General features: G+C 35.3%; 1 protein-coding gene across 1 annotated transcript; it reads right to left on the reverse strand.

Annotated features, from left to right (window-relative positions):
• Window positions 1–4,298: 4,298 nt before the first annotated feature.
• Window positions 4,299–16,796, reverse strand: LOC142982689 (serine protease inhibitor 88Ea-like). The gene is made up of 8 exons (XM_076129328.1): window positions 16,593–16,796; window positions 8,414–8,711; window positions 7,922–8,089; window positions 7,376–7,637; window positions 6,891–6,989; window positions 6,037–6,167; window positions 5,609–5,735; window positions 4,299–5,160 (listed from the first exon to the last, which is right to left on the reverse strand). Exons 2-8 carry the CDS (start codon window positions 8,702–8,704, stop codon window positions 5,000–5,002), a joined length of 1,239 nt encoding a protein of 412 aa, XP_075985443.1. The 5' UTR covers window positions 8,705–8,711; window positions 16,593–16,796; the 3' UTR covers window positions 4,299–4,999.
• Between the last annotated feature and the right edge of the window lie 2,008 nt (window positions 16,797–18,804).

The following is an 18,804-nucleotide window of genomic DNA, read 5'->3' on the forward strand; positions in this document are numbered from 1 at the left end:
TAGTTAAAATAACAAATTTGTACACATACTACGTCTGATCAATACGAGTACCAATGATATGACAGCTGACTAGTTGTGATTCCGTTAAACTTAGTTAATACCAAATCTTTGGTTATACTCGTAAGAAGCAAATGCACTTTTAAAAGTTACTCTACGAAATCGTTTAACATTCTACCACATTCCTTTTTCAGACAAACTAAAACGTATAACACGCAGATCTGTCTTTGTAACTTAAGTTACGGAATTCCAAAATTCACAAAAACATTAATTAACAATGACCTACATTTAGTGTTAATTTGAAGCAGTTTACCGTGTTTGGAGCCTGGCCGGAGCCATTGTGATAACATTAAGACGAGTTAACAAAAGGCACATATAAATAGTCGCCGGCGGGCGTCGTCGTCGGCGAGGCATTGTTTCCCGCGGTTCCGGCGCACACGCACACTGCTTGCGGTAATTAGTTCTATTGTGGACCGACCGATCCTATCGACGCCACAAATACTTCCGATGGATTTACGTACCTGCTTTCCACTCATTGTTTACCTATGTGTACTTTATTAATCGTCTGTCAACACACAAAGAATATCGCCACTAATTAATTTACATTAAGCCTTTGTACTCGACTCTACTAAAGCGGGAACGAGCTCTTTATCTGGACATTTACACGCGTTAAATAAAAAATGTTTTAGATAAATCTTGTAGATAAAATCATTTTCCTCATTGGTAGATAATATGCGCAATAAAAATGGAAAAGAACTGGAGTCGTATCAATAGCAACAGGGAAAAGCGATTTATAAGGGCAGACAACAATCCATATACAGTAAACAGAGCGATCGTACGAATTCAAAATAACTAAGTTATAAGTTCAAGAAAGCGGACAGCAAAACGGAAGTGTAGCAGACGACCTTCCTTTATATAAACATAGCTATCTGTTTACGAGTGGTCCGACGCTAATAAAAAAAAAACATAAAGTCCAGCTCATGAATTGTACCAGAATGATATCTTACGTATGAAAAGAAAATACATAAATGCTTATAGCATGCCTAATGTAAACAGACTTGTGAATATTGTGTGGCACTTCAACTTTCTCCATGTGATGGGCCGTCAATCATCATAAATTAGAGACGATTTTCCAGTTATCACTTATGTATAACTTCGTTCTTAGGCTCCCATGATCACACACGTATTCGCTTTACTCACTCAATCAAATTAACGCACAGACATAAGTTATAATTTACCGCATCAAACACTCATATCAAAGCATAGCATCTAAAAATAGCCAAAAACCTTGTTAATTAAGTTTAATCAAAATTATATTAAAAATTAACTTCTAAGACTTTTATATGTTATTTTTGGGTAGAGCGTATCTACACTGCCAACATAATTAGTTGCCCAAGGAGTGTTATTAGAGAAAATCGACAGACATCCCTACACATAAGCAATCGCTAACAAACTAATTAAATATAATGATTCACGGTTAAATATAAAATATACTGGTAGACCACAACTATTCGCCCGCTATTACTCGCTTATAAACCTGCTTGTTAAACCGCAGTAAAGGTAAAAGAATCATTGCTATTATTTCCAAAATGTAAAATTGAGAGCACTTTGTAGGAAATGAACTCAAACTAAACAAATGATAAATGATAGGCAGTGAAAACAACAGACGGAGTGTTCAACGTAACCAGACGTCATTAGCTCGCGCTTACAGGAAATCGTACATTATGAGTGAAAACTGAGCATTCTGCATTTTCAACTGAACTGTGAGGATGCTCATGTCAAGCCTCATAAACTGTTTGTTGTAATAGGTAGTCAATATTTTCTCAGCGGTACGAGAGAATAATACACGGCATGTTGTTTGGGCGGTAGCTTTATTGTCTATAATCACAGTACATCTGCAGTGCCCATCCTGCCATTACGAGCTCGGATAGGAAATTCTTAAAGGTCTCAATCGACCGCCTCTTGCACGCAAAGAAATGCTCAGTTAAGATTTACTGTTATTTTTATTATATTTATTATTTACTTACAGGCAACCATTTTCAAAGTCACATTTGTTTTTATTAGCTAGCTATATAATTATTTTAAATTATCCTTTGTTTATCCATTCTAACCATAACATACATTGCTTATCTAATCAGGACAGATTAAAACGGTAAACAATCCCAAGCCACTCTTAAATAAATAGAGATGCAAGCTTTTAAAACTTTAGCAGTAAACAGCTAGTATTTGCGTACCCGTTAACACCTCTGTAGCAATTTCTATTTTTAATCCGCTTGAGGGACTCGTATTCATATGAACAAGAACGTGTCAGTTAAATTTGATGTTGGCATTTGATATGAACTCAGTCGGCAAAGGGTCAACCTTTGCACGGCGATTAGAAATTTCTAAGCCGATATGTAAAAAAATCGGCTACCAAAATGAACCTTTCATTAACAGCACTTTCTACTATAGATCGTACACGGAAGTTACACAGAGCAGATAAGTAGATGGTGTAGTCAGCGATAACATCGCGTCGAGGTGAAGTCCGTAAGTAAACTAATTTATTGTCGTTAGCTGCACCTACAAGGAACCCACGAGCACTTAACTAACTTCACATTGTAATAAAACAAGTATTTTAGAGCTAAATTTGCTAAAGGAGTAACAAATGGCGAGGCGAAAATAAAATGAAACGGAACAACGAAATCAACCTTTGTTATCATTTTCATGTCTTTACGTCATGGGTTTTTTCAATAACCATGATCAACATTGAACATTAAACTGTTCCGCTGCAACTTTATCTTACCAAATTATGTAGCATCAGCGGTTTTCATAACAGTATAGTTTATTACGAATAATCAATACATAAATTATTATTAATCTACATATATATAACGCGTCAGATAAAATTAAAAGACAAAGACTGTGCATAGTTCAGTTGCCGGTATACCTATATCATTTTGAGTTAAGGTAAGTAGTTCTATTGAATAAAAAAACCGCTGCGAAGCTTTCACGTGATTAGCAAAAGCAGTCATCATTTAGCTATTTAGTAAATACTACTGGTATGTTAAATAATGGCCAGTTACATCGCACGGTTTGGGTGGTCGTAACTCTATTCAGTATAATGGTTGTTAAATCAGTAATTTATCTTTATGAGTTGTACGAATCATCATTATCATCCGCAAGTCATATTTCTTGACCTTTAGCGCATTCGCTCTATAGTTTTGTGCAACTATTGTTAATTTGACGGTAAGCGTCTTATCGCTAGAAAAACCTACACGCTCAAACCTCCAGTACTCTCCCTATGTTGCAAAACACGTCTTATCGTTCTCAGCTGTTTTTGACTCAATGCAGGTCAAAATTAAGCCTCTTTCTCTCATTTACGCCAGCTATCTTTATATTTTGCTCTTGTGCGGATCTTTGCGACTAACTATATGGTACTATGTGATCGACCCCTCTTGCCACAGTTCTTGCGACGTTCAGGTTACTACTCTCAAAAAAAATACTTATTCCCTTTGTGATCATCACATTTGGCTAAATGTCTAACGCAAATTATTCCACGTAGATATAGAGATTGAGTAGAATAGTACGAAAAATATATTCCACCTTTAACTTTCTGCCTTGATATTCCGCCAAGTTCGCAGGGTATAACAAAGTATTTGAAACAAAGTTCTTTTTCAGCAGTACACAGTATTTATGGTCTTAAAGTTAAAAATTCTCAAAATCCCACACACTTTTTAAATTTTCAAAAATCCAAACACGACCTATTGGAACCCAGGACCAAATGTTAAGCAGCCACATACACGATGACCGTGCAGAAAGCACACTTTCAGAATTTTTATGTCAATTTATGCATATAATAATTATAAGTACCTATTTTAGATTTTCAGAGAAGAACGCGGTTGAGTTTAGTGCATAATCTTTTTTAATTATTCACGTGTGATACATTGATGTTTGAACTGATGACATTCTTAAAAATAAAACTAATCCTATATTCTCATATCCAATCATTATTCTAGTCACATTTCAGTGGACAATGGTATTACTTACTCTGCATATTTCTCAAAATTATTTTATCAAGGTAATACTTAGTCGTCTAGACACCGGTTATTCTTTTTTTATATTGATTATATTTAGAACAAATTAGTCATTTGTAGTCTGACAACATCTTTATTTGAAATATGTTGAATATTAATTGATGGGCACGCTTCATTTTATTTATTTTGGCAATGAATCAGCGTGTCATTGAATGTCATAGAGTGCATCAAATTGGTTATATGGTCAGTTTTATTTTCGTTACTAATGTTTAAAGACAAAATAAATAAAACTTCAGGTTTTTTTTAAAGCTACGTCTCGTGGACGTAGACTGTTTTAATGTAATAGAATCACAAACGCTCAAAATCAAATACTACAATACTAGAATACCGTACATAATTATAAACTGCTTAAACTATAATTACTTACTCTTATTTATTTCAGAGGATTTCATGAAATACAACTTAGGTCAAAAATAAATAAATAAGTAGATTACACTCACTACTTAAATGTAGCTACTTTAGCCAACGGCGGAAACACGTTTATGCTTTTACCCAAAGTTCGAGAACACATTAGTCGATACTTGCACAAAATATCAACGTCGTGAAACATTCATAACCTAGCCGTGCGAACATTGCACAATTGGAAGTTAAGTATAAACATTTAATAAGATCATATCAATTCGGGGATACTTATAGGCTCTTGAAACAGCTTTATATCCGCGCAACATGCATTCTAACACCACAGTTACGACAGGTACCTTTCATTTCTGTATGGAGACAAGTTTTTCATCTATACTAAGTGAATCGTTGTCAGTATTTTGTCTTTAAAATGGGTTCATTCAAATGTAGCCTATGCAATGTACTAACGAAGATGTGTCAACTAATTTAAACTTAGAGATCTTACAACAAATATAAAGTTAGTCTTATATAGAACTACGTCATATAATTACTCTTTACTATAAAGTACACTGGGCTCGTTCAACTTTTATTTACTTCTTGGGGTCTCTGTATACACCCATGAACAGGATGGAGTTGGTGGGACGTTCATAGATGAGGTATACGAAGGGGAAGTTGGCAATGAAGCGGGTGGGCTCTGCCGGTCGAGATGATCGGAAACCGAATATAGCTGTTGCAGCAGCGGCTACAGTACCTGCAAATAGAAATGGCCACGTTAAATCATAAATAAATATATTTAACCCAATAATGTCTCACTGGGCAATGGCTCTCCTCCCGTAATGAAGAAACCACGTTAAATCAACAATTCAAAAATAATTTCCAAAATATTCTAAGCGAAGTTTGGATTTTTCAGGCTTTGATGCATTTACTCTCATCTACATTTTCTAAGTGTAACTAATTACACGTTCGAGGTAATAGGTCACGTACACCGCTGTGCGCGGCAAATATACAATCAGACAGACACTTCCTTTTCTTCCTCCTTTCGCGGAATAGTGAAAGTTACAGTTTCGACAAGTGCGATGTGATTCACAAATATACGATTGAATACAATGACCATAATAATGAATAGAAATAAATATTTCGACTGTCGATGACTTGCTAATTTTGAGAGCTTAGTAGATAATTGTTTATAAGTTACATACCTTCCTCGTCGTTTTGTATCCTAGCCTTGTGCACGGCGTCGTCGAAGAGAATGCCTTTCTGTTCACTCAGAGTGCTGAAGTCAGCTGTCGCGTTGAACAAGTCACCGACGCCCAATGTCTCCAATACCTACAAATTTATAAAAAAATGACATCAGATAGTAAGCAGTAAATAAATTATATTCATTCTTAATATAATATATTTATTAGGTAGTAACAGAAATTAACACAAAAATTAGAGATAACGTTTTTGCAGATTGAAATTCAATGATTAATAGATATAATTAAGACTAATCACGTTAATATTCGTAACTCATATTGAATTCTTTTAACCGCAACTGTTAAGAACGTTACAAATCAATAAGGAAACAATCGAGATCAACTAGAAATCAATTGTGCCAATAACCCGTTGTAATAATAATAGTACTTACGTTTCTCAATGGGAGACTCCTCTCTATAGTGAACTTGGGTATCTCGACTATGACCTCGCGGCCCATGTAGCCCTCCTCGACGACGGCGGCCAGGCGCTCCGGCGTCAAATTGGCGATTATGTTGCTAACACCTAACGACAAAGTACCGTAAACCCACTGATCTAAATATTGGTAACAGTCTAACAGTATGCCTCATCGTTCATGCCGCAGAGCTGAGATCGTATCGCACGTCAATAAAACGATGATTGAAGTGTTATTGTATTTTAATATAAGGATATATCCGTCTACACTGATTACTTTGCATTGTGCATTCATTATTTTGTGCAATGCGGTCAGCCAATATCGTACCATTAAATATTTTCGTGGTACAATAGTTGTTCCAATACATTATAATTATGCTGGCTCTTGCTCAAGTTTCAATAGAGAGGGCTCTCAGAAGCGATTGTAAAGTCTATTGAAGAAATACATAATAGAGGCTTCGGGAATTATTTATACATGATGAAAAATATATGCCCCGTTACGTCAAATTTAATAAAAAGCATAATTTACTCGTTTTACTTTTCTTTAAGTCAAAATAATGAAATATTGGTACAACAATCAAGAAGCTTGGAAAACTTCCTCACTTCATCCCACAAAAATGAAAACGTGGGCAAATATTATTATCACAGTATATTTGTAACCTTCAATTTCACGATACAATTTAAAATCTTGGTTTCTCCTAAATCATTCATAAATGTAACCACAATTCACATCCATGATCAACATTTTCTTTTACTAGCTAACGTCGTAGACACAAAAAATCTAATTACTTCATACTCTTACAAACATAAGTATTTGAGTTAGTTTCGACTCACCTTCCTTCATGGAGTAAGGAGGAAGCAGGATGTACATGCTGATGTCATTGCCTTTGTACGGCAGCTCCAGGATCTGGGCACCGAGTTCGTCGCTCACCACTGCAAATATTATATCAAAATTAGGCTGTGCACCAAGTTTCTAAAGACAAATTCAAAACTATATGGCTATAACTATGAAATGATAACCGAGTGTGGAATATTCCTCAATTTAGGTGTAGGTGTAGGAAAAGGTAGTCTAATATGTGCCGTTGGATTTATGATGTCAGTGCTACTATTTAAAATTCTTAACAGAAAACCCCAACAAACCTCGACTAAATCAAGGATTTAAGCCTCAACATTCTGCGAAATCTGACGCAGTTTTTATATAGTCTCTCTCTAGTCAGAAATGTTAATAAACATCTATTATAATAAACATGCTACTAGGACTGGTAAATATGTCAGTTGTGTTCCGTTTCATTTTATAATATTAATATAGAGAAACTAACTGTAGTGGAAGGTTCCCTTCTGTTTCATGAAAGGCACGAGGGTCTGGCGAGTTTCAGACACGAAGAAGGCTTCCTTCTTTGTCCTCTCTTTGGGGAACTTGGAAGCCCATACGCCCTTGAAGTAAGCAGCGTTGGCGAGCACCAGTTTCGTGGCCTGAGTGATACCGTCTTCAGGCAGCAGGCCCTTGATGTTGTTCTTAGTAACGCGCATCACCCAGTCGTTGATGTAATCGCGGGCTTCACCGGGGTTGTCGTGGAAATTCTGTGAACAAGGTAGAATATTAATCAAATATATTTTTTATTGTATGGTCATGTAGAGAGTACAAATCGGCCATGTAACCAAGTTTCTACACCATGAATGAAAATTTACAGTTAAACTAAAAAAGTATGCGAAGTTTTCGTCACATGAGCCATATAGAGGCGCACACTTAGTCTGCAAACGTTTCTATAAATTTCGATTTAAGATGGTGTGGAAATGAAGACCTTTGGAAAAGTTATTTTGAGGATAGCTGTTAAGGTAGAAATAAAATATATCACTTGTCGTACCAGTGATTCAAGCTCCTCGCTGAACATGTCCAGGAGACAGTGGCGCACTTGAAGCTCGCTGTCCACGAACATCTTGTTGACGCTCGTGAACTCGTAGCTGTCACTGTTGTTGTTGGCGCCGCGAGACCGCTTGTCTACCTTGTACGCGGTCATCAAATTCACTTTGTCCTGGAATTCACAACAATACATTATTTAACAGTATTCAATTACATCAGTACTTAAATGTTCAGGAATGTACTTTAAATGGCCACATTTGGTAAAGTTCCAGATACCTAAATTCCAAATAATTGACTCCATTACAAATTTCGTCCTTGTCTCAAGAATTCTGACTATTAAAATTACTCACTGGTTTGTTTTTCTGAAAAACCGTTTTTACGATTCGTTACGCAAAACGTGATTTAGTGCAAGACTAAAATAGTGACTCATGATTAGTAAATGACAGGAACTTGAACTGCAAGTTATAACACGTTAAAACAGCATTACATAACTTACCAAATTGTTATCGATTCGGAGAGATTCTTTGAGAGAGCGTTCAGTTTGACCTGCAGACGAGAAGTAGGCGAGTACTAACGCGTGGTATACTGAGAAGGGTGAGAAGAAGACATTGTCATCAGGTACCGCCTTGTTGATCGCCTCGAATAAGTTCAAGGTGAACTCGAGCTGCCCTCTGTACAGTGAGGTGCGCGCCTCAGGGTCCAGCTTCTTCGACGAATCATCTTTGTAGAAACACTGACTGTTCACCGTCGATAATGCTAAAAGCACCACTGCACACGTTTTTAACATTTTGATACTGAAACAAATAATAGAACAATGTTAATAACATGAAACACATTGAATCACATTCATATCAATATGAAGTACGAGCATATTTTAACGTTTTCAGTATATCTTACTAAATCTTGAGACTTATGTGTGTTATTATGAGTCAAATAATGTAGCGTGTATTTGTTTTCTTTGCTAGTGCACTTCGTTTTATCTACAATTGTCATTATAGAGATAATGATGCATCATTACAGGGAAAATAAAAACTGGCTGAAGTGTTATTATCTGTTTAAGAAAAGTCATTTTCTTACAGGAAACAAGTCGTCAATATTTTCACTTAAATGTAAAGCGAACTGTGTCAAAACAACTATTACAGTTTCGCTTGAAAACCACTATTTATATACAAGGTAACTTAAAACGTGAAATAATGTGGCAATCATCATAATGGTAATAGTCATAGTATTGTGATTGTATTCAAATCAGGGTTTTCCTTGTACAAATTACGAAAAACCCATCCATTTTCTACTGCCGCATTGTCTTGACACGTTCGACGGTAAAAGCAACAATGTCAATTTTATGGGATGATAAATAATGTATACAAAGGGCAGAAGCAATACGGAAATGATTATGAAGGAGTCAACCTCGTATACAAAGTAAGTTCTCGTTTTGAGAGAACATTCGCGAGTAAAGACGCAGAGCTAAGCCAGACAGAGTTTATCTGCAAACGGCATTTCACTTTCTCCGCGAGAGTGGCGCCATCATCGCCGACCATCTATTAAAATAAGCAACTCCTTGTGCCTTTATGATACCAATGAAACCTTTAGTTTTTTAAAAACGTGAGCATTTATAGCCTAGTGGTACAAGTTGGTACTTCCCGCGCAAATGACAACACACCAATCACTTTTCGAATTTATGTGTGTGTATTAGAAATGATCATCACTTGTACCAACGGTGATGGAAAACATCGTGATACAACGTTGCATGCCTGAGATTTGTTTAGAACAGTTATGTTCTCGAAGGCATGCAAAGTCCCCAACCCGCAGATGGCCAACGGGGTGGACTCGAGGCCTAACTCGCGGCAGTGGAACATTAATGGGTTAAATTAATTTTATGTATACCTACGGTTTATTTTATATTATTTGTAGGTGTACACTAAAATAGCACTAACTTTGAGATGAACGTTATGGCGCCTAATTAGCATGACTTCTTAACTAACATGTCTCAATATTTTCAAATAGAAGATAGTTATTGTTCCTAGACGGTTTTACAGTCTGTATTTTCATAACACGAGATTAAACCGGCGGCATTAATAGCGATACCCTATTAAAACCATTGACTGAATTTACCAAAATTTTACAATTTACAAACTTTTATTGACTTATTCACATCCGTTGACACTGCGGTCTGGTCTCCACCGGAGATAATAATTGACTATCCGTCGTTTAACCTCAAACGAGGCTTGTGTCCTCGCCAACTTACCTGATTGCATTGAATCAGATGGGAAATCCCAATGGTATGTAATGCTTATTAAAGCTTGACCTGATAACACGCGCCTACGCGCCATAATCAAACAAGCCGCTCAAGCCAGCACATAGTTTAACTATGTGAGTTTGATGTTTGTTTATTATTTTTAGTACAACTCATTAAACGTAAACACATTGTCAACATATTACACAGTCTTTATACTGTCTCTGTTGATCGAAGCAGGTTTAATGTAAGGCTAATGACATTTTAGTGAGATGATGCAAGCGGCCATATACAACATATACGAGTACATAATAAATCATATGAATTTTAAATAAGTTGTTTTCCCTCTACGAACGACCCGCCGCTGTTCATGCAGGTAGCTTTAAGATTTGACCTCAACTGGATATTATTCATTCTAAAGCATGTCCTCACTTATACAAGAATAAACAATGTTGGTTTATGTAAACGAAAGTGGGACACAGTTGTAAGTTCCGATCCGCTTCGAAGAAATGAGTTAGTGAGTCAGCCATCAGTTATAAGTTTAAAATTCACAAACAAAATTATTGCCATTTTACTATACTAGTACAATATGATGTGCAATCATATTCTTAAGTCGCAAAGACAGCAATGAATCGATAATCAGTGATGCACTTGCATTATAATCTTGCAAGAATGTCAATCTTAAGGTCAACTAGAGTGGTAATATCTAGTATTATTTTAACTTCGAGGTCGGTGTACTGATTGTCGGACTGCAAGAGAATTTTATCGCCGATTGTACGAGTGCACCGAGAGTACAGCGTACGTCATAGGGAATCCCAACCTCTCGCGAGTAGGTCGCGCTCATTGCCACAAATAAGTAACGCTCAATGCTTGGATTTCCCTTTGAAATCAATGTTGCAGCGAAAGTCAGGCACGCGTCATCGTCCGCACATTTGTTACACAACGACCGGACTGCTAACGGTGCCAATGCCTTATTGACAATATGTGAAGACCCGCAGAAGTCTTTGTTATTATGCGGGATTTAATAACTCGTCGTTCGCGGAACAGTAAACTAGGTACGTTCTGTATAATGCAGGTCGTAAATAAAATAAATTATTAATTAACATCATTAACCTTTAAGTACCGACGTGCTATTTTAGTTTCTTAAGTACCGACGTGAGGTCTGCTAGACCACCAGAGCTTTAATAAAGAAATCTTTTATGTTTATTAATATTATATGTAAATAAATATTTCTAGGAATTCTATATGTATTTAGTTATTGAATTAATGAAAAAAAAAATAGTAGTACAACCATTTATAATTAATAATTTAACAACTAAATTACAGTCTCAAATTCTTTGGACGAAAAACGTTACTTTTATTTTACTAATTATTATATTTCAACAAACTATAAAAACATTTTAAATGTCCTTTTTTCTCAAAGATAAATAATCACATAAGCAAAAAAATAATAATATTATAGGTTAAAGACAATTTTCTTGTAAATCACAAGGCACCAAATGGTAGGAACCATCAAAGTTTACAAACACTCTTTGCAAACAGGTTTGCTGCATTTTAGGCACACATGTTTCTTACGTTCTTTCTTTAGTTTTGAAGAACAGATGTGACAGAATTATAGTCACTTTCCAAGGCAACAAAATTCGGGTCAATTTCATCACAGTGGGATTCCAAACTCTCATATAGCCATTCCGTTAAAATTTCTTCATGGTCTTTATTTTGAGGCCTTGTACTTGTAAGTTTTCTTCATGGGAGGAACAGTTTTATTTGCGCTAGTGGTTGCTCGTTTTATACCCGAAGTACCTGGCTTATCTATTTTTATAAGCAACTGTAAATATAAGAAAAAACCTATATTATCTGACAAAAGTCATATTCAAAAAAAGTTACACAAGTACAGACGAGTGGTCTGACAGACCACTCGCGATCTTATAAAAGCCATAGCTCACCGGAACCGCAAGCGCCGACACAGCAACTCTCCACGAACGCTGCCGGGCGACTTACTGAGGGGTAGAGAGAAGCACGGGGGGATACGTATTCGATAACCTATGTAATTAGACTTTCTGACCTACGAAAGTGTCTGTCAGACCACACGTCGGTACTTAAAGGTTAATTATGACCCTCACATATCGATGATAAATATAAATAAGTACTTGATGTCCAATATAAAATGCTACTGTACATATTTGTTTTCAGAGGAAAGCACGTTGTCATATGCAAATTACGCAAAAGACGTGGAATTCCCCATTGGCCTTTAAAATTAAATACTCTAAGAAGTGCATAATACAAAGGCAAAAACATAAAGTTATTTATAATTTATTTACCTATATTATTGGTTTACTTTTTTGTTTATTCTATAGCTCACCAGATCGCAGCTGATAAATTCTTCCTTCACTGTAAAATTGCGCCTCGTTGATATGATTATGTAAAAGATATTCCTCGATAGTTTAGTCTACACTCGTACTCGTATATTTTCTCAGGAAATAAACTGGGATGTTTCTTGTATTACTTATTACCACAATAAAGTGACATTGAACGCGTCTAGATTTAGTCCAAGAATAACAAGCTGTACTTATACTGCATGCGTAATTGCGAACTAGTCCAAACATGTTTAAGTATACATATAAGTGTAGGGTTACTAGTATTTTATGATGTTTGTATGACGCGTGTTTTCCAGGAATGCACGGATATTTGTGCTATCAGTCTAAAATACCGTCATAAAATTATCTTCACTGTACTATGTGCAATTATATAAAGAAAATCCATGTCAGTTTACAACTTTATGTTTGTACAAACTTTTTAATTTTCCACTTATTACATTTTTAGATGATTCGTTTTCAGCTTTGTTTTGAAATAATCTATTATTAATTTAAAATGAATTTAATTTAAATGCAATTTTTTTTCAAGTTTTTTCCTTTGTTTAAGTGTTTTCCATTTTGGTAAATATCGTAGTATTTTACCATTTTTTAATAGATCGGGGGAAATAGGTCTAAACTTTTGGTTACGTACATGTGAAACAATACATTTTATTTTTGCTAATTTTATCATTTAAGTACACGCTTGATGAAATGCATATGGAGAAGTAGCATCCATTGAAGTCTGTCATAAAGTACAAAATAAAAAATAGAACAAACCTCTTCATGTTTTATTCATTGAAAATAACAAGTTTGTTAATCATTATAGACTGGTTGTTTTCATACTACCGAGTGGCAGTTGACCGACCGAACTTCTGTTGCATACACCAGCCCGGAATTAGCATTGCTGACTGTATGTAACGGTACCTTCAAGTAAGGCGAACGGCCTTCATTGAATCAAAAATCACTTAACTTCTTTACGATTTAAGATTAAACGTGGCGCCATCCTCGTCAATAATTAATTACAAGCCTGTATGAAATTACTTTTAACAGTTCCATCTTTTATTACAAATGCGAACATGTACGCTCCGTGTTACAAGAAAAAAAACGTCGTCTTTTTCCTCTTACTTGGACAAAAAAGAAGTTTCAACTTATATTAAGCACAGTATACGTAAAGTTGCACACAAGGTTGATGAACAATGTGTTTTGCCTCGTTGTAAACCGTATTGTATGGTTGTTTAATACATTCAGTATTTGACCTCTAAAAGGCTTATGTTTTGGGACAATATTGCAAGTGTGTCTCTTACGACCTCGGTCCGTTCGGCCCATTTTTCAGAAGCCTCAAGACTACGCATGCGATGTGACGATGCGCGACGTAACGTTTGCATAATATCCTCGCTTCGAACCAGCACGCTGCCTGAATAACAATTAAGAATCAGCATTGCTAATAAACTGCTGTACCTCCATAAATATACCTTTTTTTGATATTTTTATGGAATTTTATTTTTACGCAAAATGAATGTGCCAAAAAATGTTTAACTCTATACTAATTTTTTAAATATCGAGAAAACGCAATTTTATCTTAATAACTGTTTCAGTCAAAACCTGAACTTGAAATATGTTGCACTATTAACATGTTTAAAACTGCAAAAGTAGAAAAAAGACCTCAAATAAATCACCAAAATATTTACTTCTGGGGATTTCATTCATCATCATTACTAAAATATGAAGTAAGCTTTAAAACTTTCTAAGCATTCTGTCTCTCGAATAGATCATCAACTTTTGAAAAAATCTACGAGCAGCTTGGGTAACCAAACTTTCTACCATTAAGCACATAAAAGGACTTTAATTCTTAAATCGTTTATCTTGTAGTCACACGAGCAAAACTAATTGAAATGAGTGAAACTGCTTAGAGTTTCATTTAGTAGATATTCACCCCCTTATTCATAAAAATACATAAAGTTATGAAAGGCTTATAAAGTGTTTTGTTTCTTTTACTCTTTAGCGAAATGAAAAAGAGATTACATATTATAGTAGCTTTTTAACTAAAATAGGTTTATAGTGTGATTAAGAATAAGAGGGTCAGAATATAAGGAGCTTCTTAAGCTTATACTACTACCTACTCAATGTGGTGTTCTGACTTCAAACCTAGAGATTTATATAATTCCAGGTTAAATCATAAAGATGTAAGTTGCAGCAGCGTCAAGACAGCGTCTAAACTTGAGGCTGTCTCTTAAGCTTTGATCGTAGTTTAGAAGCTAAACGTGAATGAACCGCAAAAACTTAGTCAAGTAATTTAGTCGAATCGAAACATTTTGCTCAATTTTCGGCTGCGGTATTTTGGCAATAAATGAGTAATTACCTACTCGACTAATTGAGCAGGCTTATGTAAATGAGGCTTATTACCTACTATGGTAAGGAAAACATTCCCCCGTAATTATATAATTGTAAGTTGAGGAAAAATTAAACATTCATCAATAACTTGTTAGCAGCAACGATTACATTGCTATCCATCTAGACCGTCAGTAGATTACGGAAAAGTAAACATTAACCTACGTTTAACTGTATAATAATATAATTATACAATAGGTTTCCTTATCTTCAAATAAATTAAGAAAACTTCTACCACAAACTACAAAAGTTCACGTTTGTAGGATTCCAATTATTATCAATATTTTTTGCTACAGGTATAGTACAACAACATAGTCACATTTTTCCAGTTGTAAGTAGTCATTCAATCTTTTAGTCATACTTCAATGAGGTCTAAACTAGATTATTCTTGCCACTACCTTGACATACAGCTGGTTATGTAGGTACCTACAAATGCATTATAAATATGTATGTCCCACCATAATAGTTATTTTATGCAATCAAATAGGTAAATAAATATTCCACGGCAATTTTCCAACAGGACGTTAAACAAATAGCCAATGGCTCTATATTGACATTATTATTATCGTCACCGATATGTAATCTGCTACCATATATTATAGAGGTAGATATGTAGACAGTCCTCATGTGCAGGCATTAATAAATGAAAAGCAAGCTGAGTATCGTTTGTTATTAGATTTGAAACAACTTTATTCGTTTCAATGTGTAAGCTACTCACTAAAACAATTATATTATCGTTCGAGAATACAATATAAAAAGAACTTGAAATATTTATACTTATAAACATTATTTTAAACAATTATTGTGAACAGGCCATTCTCGCTGCTACGCTTTCACTGGTCAACTGAAGCAATTGAATGAAATCTAATATACCTAACATAATGCCTGATAGAGTGAAATTTTACATATGTAGGTGCAATAAAATGGTTAAAATTTGACACCAGTTTCAGACACAAACAGTCAGCTTTCTTTTAAAATCTAATGAACTTATGAAATTTTAATGACATCAGTTTAACTTTGTTTACTCCAATCAAGAAAACTTTGAGATAATCTTAGTTAAATAAAGACCAATATTAAATACATTTGACAGCTACCCGTTCTACAATGACTTGAAATGTCTTCTAATCAGACAACTTTACTATGAAAGTGCTTTTTATCTGTTGAAACACTGAATTATTCATTATCAATCTATGTCAAACATAAGTTCTAAGCATGTATGTACCGAAGTGAAATCTAGTCATCGTACGAACTCATACGGTAATTACAAGTGCTGATTAGAAACGTTGGACCAGTATACATTTGTCATGATGTCAATTTCATTAAGGTCTTATTAACTAGTTCGTATCTAGTAATGTGCATCGAATTAGAGCGACATGGATGTTTACGTGAGCGTACTGTTGCGAAAATTCGTCATAGTAAATTAGAAAGCGTGCATGATAATCTGCCAAACGATGACGGACTCGAACTGGGTTCACACAACAACACAATCTGTTTGAGTTACACAATATTGTGATGCGAACACGTCTGTTTACCACCTACAACGCTCATATTATGAATTCAAGCAAAGGAAACTGACCAACTCACATACTCTATCTACATAATATTATATATTACACGCCGTTTAGCTGTGATTTTATGCGACTGTGACAATCAACAACACAAATAGCAGGTTAACTAAAAAATATATAAAACAAATAACTCACCGAGCGTTATTCCGCTGGCGCACGTAGTTTTTATATAATCCCTATAGGTATTAACTGTAATTATTTATTTAAGTAAGCCTCTCACAGTAAAATGTTCAATGTATTTGAATATATTTATGCTCGGTACGTTTGTGTGTAGTACCATGCGGAGCGTAACGTTGCACTGTAGCGAGACTCGGAGACAGACTGAGTGAATGAGGGCCGGTCGCTATCCTCTTTTATGTTAGTAGGTATTGTAAACTGGTATGCACGCACCAGCCGATTTCAACGGGAGGTAGCTCACGTAAAAAGAACATACTTTTTATTTATTCGCCCACACAATACAATCGGCTCAAAAGAGTTCTAAAATTATAAATGAGATATAATCTCATATATTAATCGTTGCGTGTAACCGTTAACTGTGTTGGTCACATAACTGTAAAGTTTTGATTGTAAATAATGCTGACACAGGCAGCATTTATCATAAAATCCTTATTTGATTTCAACTCTTAGGTTAATAAGTACTTTTAGCACACTTTTCTATTATACCGCCCTTTCCAAACCACACAACAACAACATTTTATATAAATACAAATAAATTGGTTGTCTTTTGTGTATTTCATAAAAAAAATATTTTTATCAAAAGCTTTTCCGTTTTTAAAAGCAGTGCTGCTGTTTCCACCTTCCAGAAAGACCAGCAGCTCTAAGCTGTGACTTCAGGATGCCCTACAAATTTTTTAAAGCTATGGAAAAGAAGAGGGAGTTTCTCAATTCGTCGCAGAATTTAATTTAATGTATTATGTTTCCTGTTTATTTGAAAACACGTGGAAAGATTTCGAAAATTCTTTTTTAGTTTGAAGGATGTACTTTGAAGTTTGTCTCATAGTCATGAGGGCGGGATCTGATGATGAAATCCAACGGAAATCGTGGGGAACTCTGCGAACTGTTGGGTTGCGTTACAGTTTCTATTAATTTAAAAATGTACATTGAAAATTATTTTTTATCTGGAAATCATCATCTTGAAATGATGATGATGATTACATCAATTTCCATCGGTTATGGTAACTCCCAAATAACTGTAGCGTGAAAGCGTTTAAAGAAGATCTATATAATTAAACTTCCAACCACCTTTATTATGGTGATCCCACTCCCATGGTCAATGGTCGTCAGGTCAAAGTTCGTTCGTCGTTGTTTGCAGTGTGTTCCCACCCCTTCTAGTATAGAGTCTCGCAATCATGTAAACTACGTACCTGTATTATATAATTACCCCGTTCATTAAAAATAACAGTAGTTTTAAATAAAAAAGAAACTAAAATTAATTATCTACGTAGGTTTGCCTATCGAAATGCGTTATCTGACACCGGCTTCAAATATAAGTATAACAATGTTTTATTTTTATTTTTTGAAGGTTTCTTTTTATTTTTAAATTTTTAATTGTTTATTGGACTGCTTGTGTAGTCATGACGTTCAGACAGGGGTTTCAATAACTTTAATATTCGCACGACTATGGACTTTGACTTTTCCCTCAAAAATAAGTGAGTCAGTTCGTTGCATAGGCACGATCTTAGTAAGACACTGTAGACTTCTAGTCGTTAAAACGTTGGCATTTCTTTTAGACACAGGTCAATCATAGTTCAAGTAATACGAATGCAAAGTAGACCTCTTATAAATAAGAAGATTTATAGTTCGTGAGATCGTTCTATTAACCTACTCAGGTTTTACAAGTTTAGTTTAGTGTTTTGAATGGTCATCCCCGCCTCTAACAGACGAGATGATCGGACAACAATAGAATGATGGACGAAATGTCAGATTACGACCAACTTTCTACTGGACTTATCTGTTGCAGATCGCCACGATCACTTACGTCTGGCACCTAGGTCAGGCACGCAGCCTAGAATATGAGCAACAATCTGTTATTAATTAGACCCGTATAGACGAACATCAGTAAATCTATGCAAGGAAAGGCCGACTGAGTGACCGAGGCTGAAGATGGAAACCGCTTTCAAAGATTCACACTCCCGTTTTTACGCATTTTGCGGTTAAAGTGGAGCGAAGAAGTTTTAAGTCTGAGTTGGAAGCGAAAGACGAGAGAACAGAGCACAGACATTGCAGTTTTTTAAGCGAAAAAGACACGTAGAGTTACATCCCTGATCTTAACTTACATCGCATTTGCGAAGCTTGCAAACTTACCCTAATGTTTCGTCGTGTGCCACGCATAGGTAAACCACGCTTA

This window comes from Anticarsia gemmatalis, chromosome 2, assembly GCF_050436995.1.
Source record: "Anticarsia gemmatalis isolate Benzon Research Colony breed Stoneville strain chromosome 2, ilAntGemm2 primary, whole genome shotgun sequence".
Classification (NCBI taxonomy): Eukaryota; Metazoa; Arthropoda; class Insecta; order Lepidoptera; family Erebidae; genus Anticarsia; species Anticarsia gemmatalis.

What these genes read in the sequence shown, in the direction of transcription:
- LOC142982689 (XM_076129328.1), bottom strand. Translation starts at nt 8,704, where the DNA reads ATGTTAAAAACGTGTGCAGTGGTGCTTTTAGCATTATCGACGGTGAAC. An exon ending in GAAGGGAACCTTCCACTACA is followed by an intron (nt 6,990 to 7,375) that starts GTTAGTTTCTCT and finishes TAATATTTGCAG; the next exon opens with TGGTGAGCGACGAACTCGGT. An exon ending in GGAGTCTCCCATTGAGAAAC is followed by an intron (nt 5,736 to 6,036) that starts GTAAGTACTATT and finishes ATAAATTTGTAG; the next exon opens with GTATTGGAGACATTGGGCGT.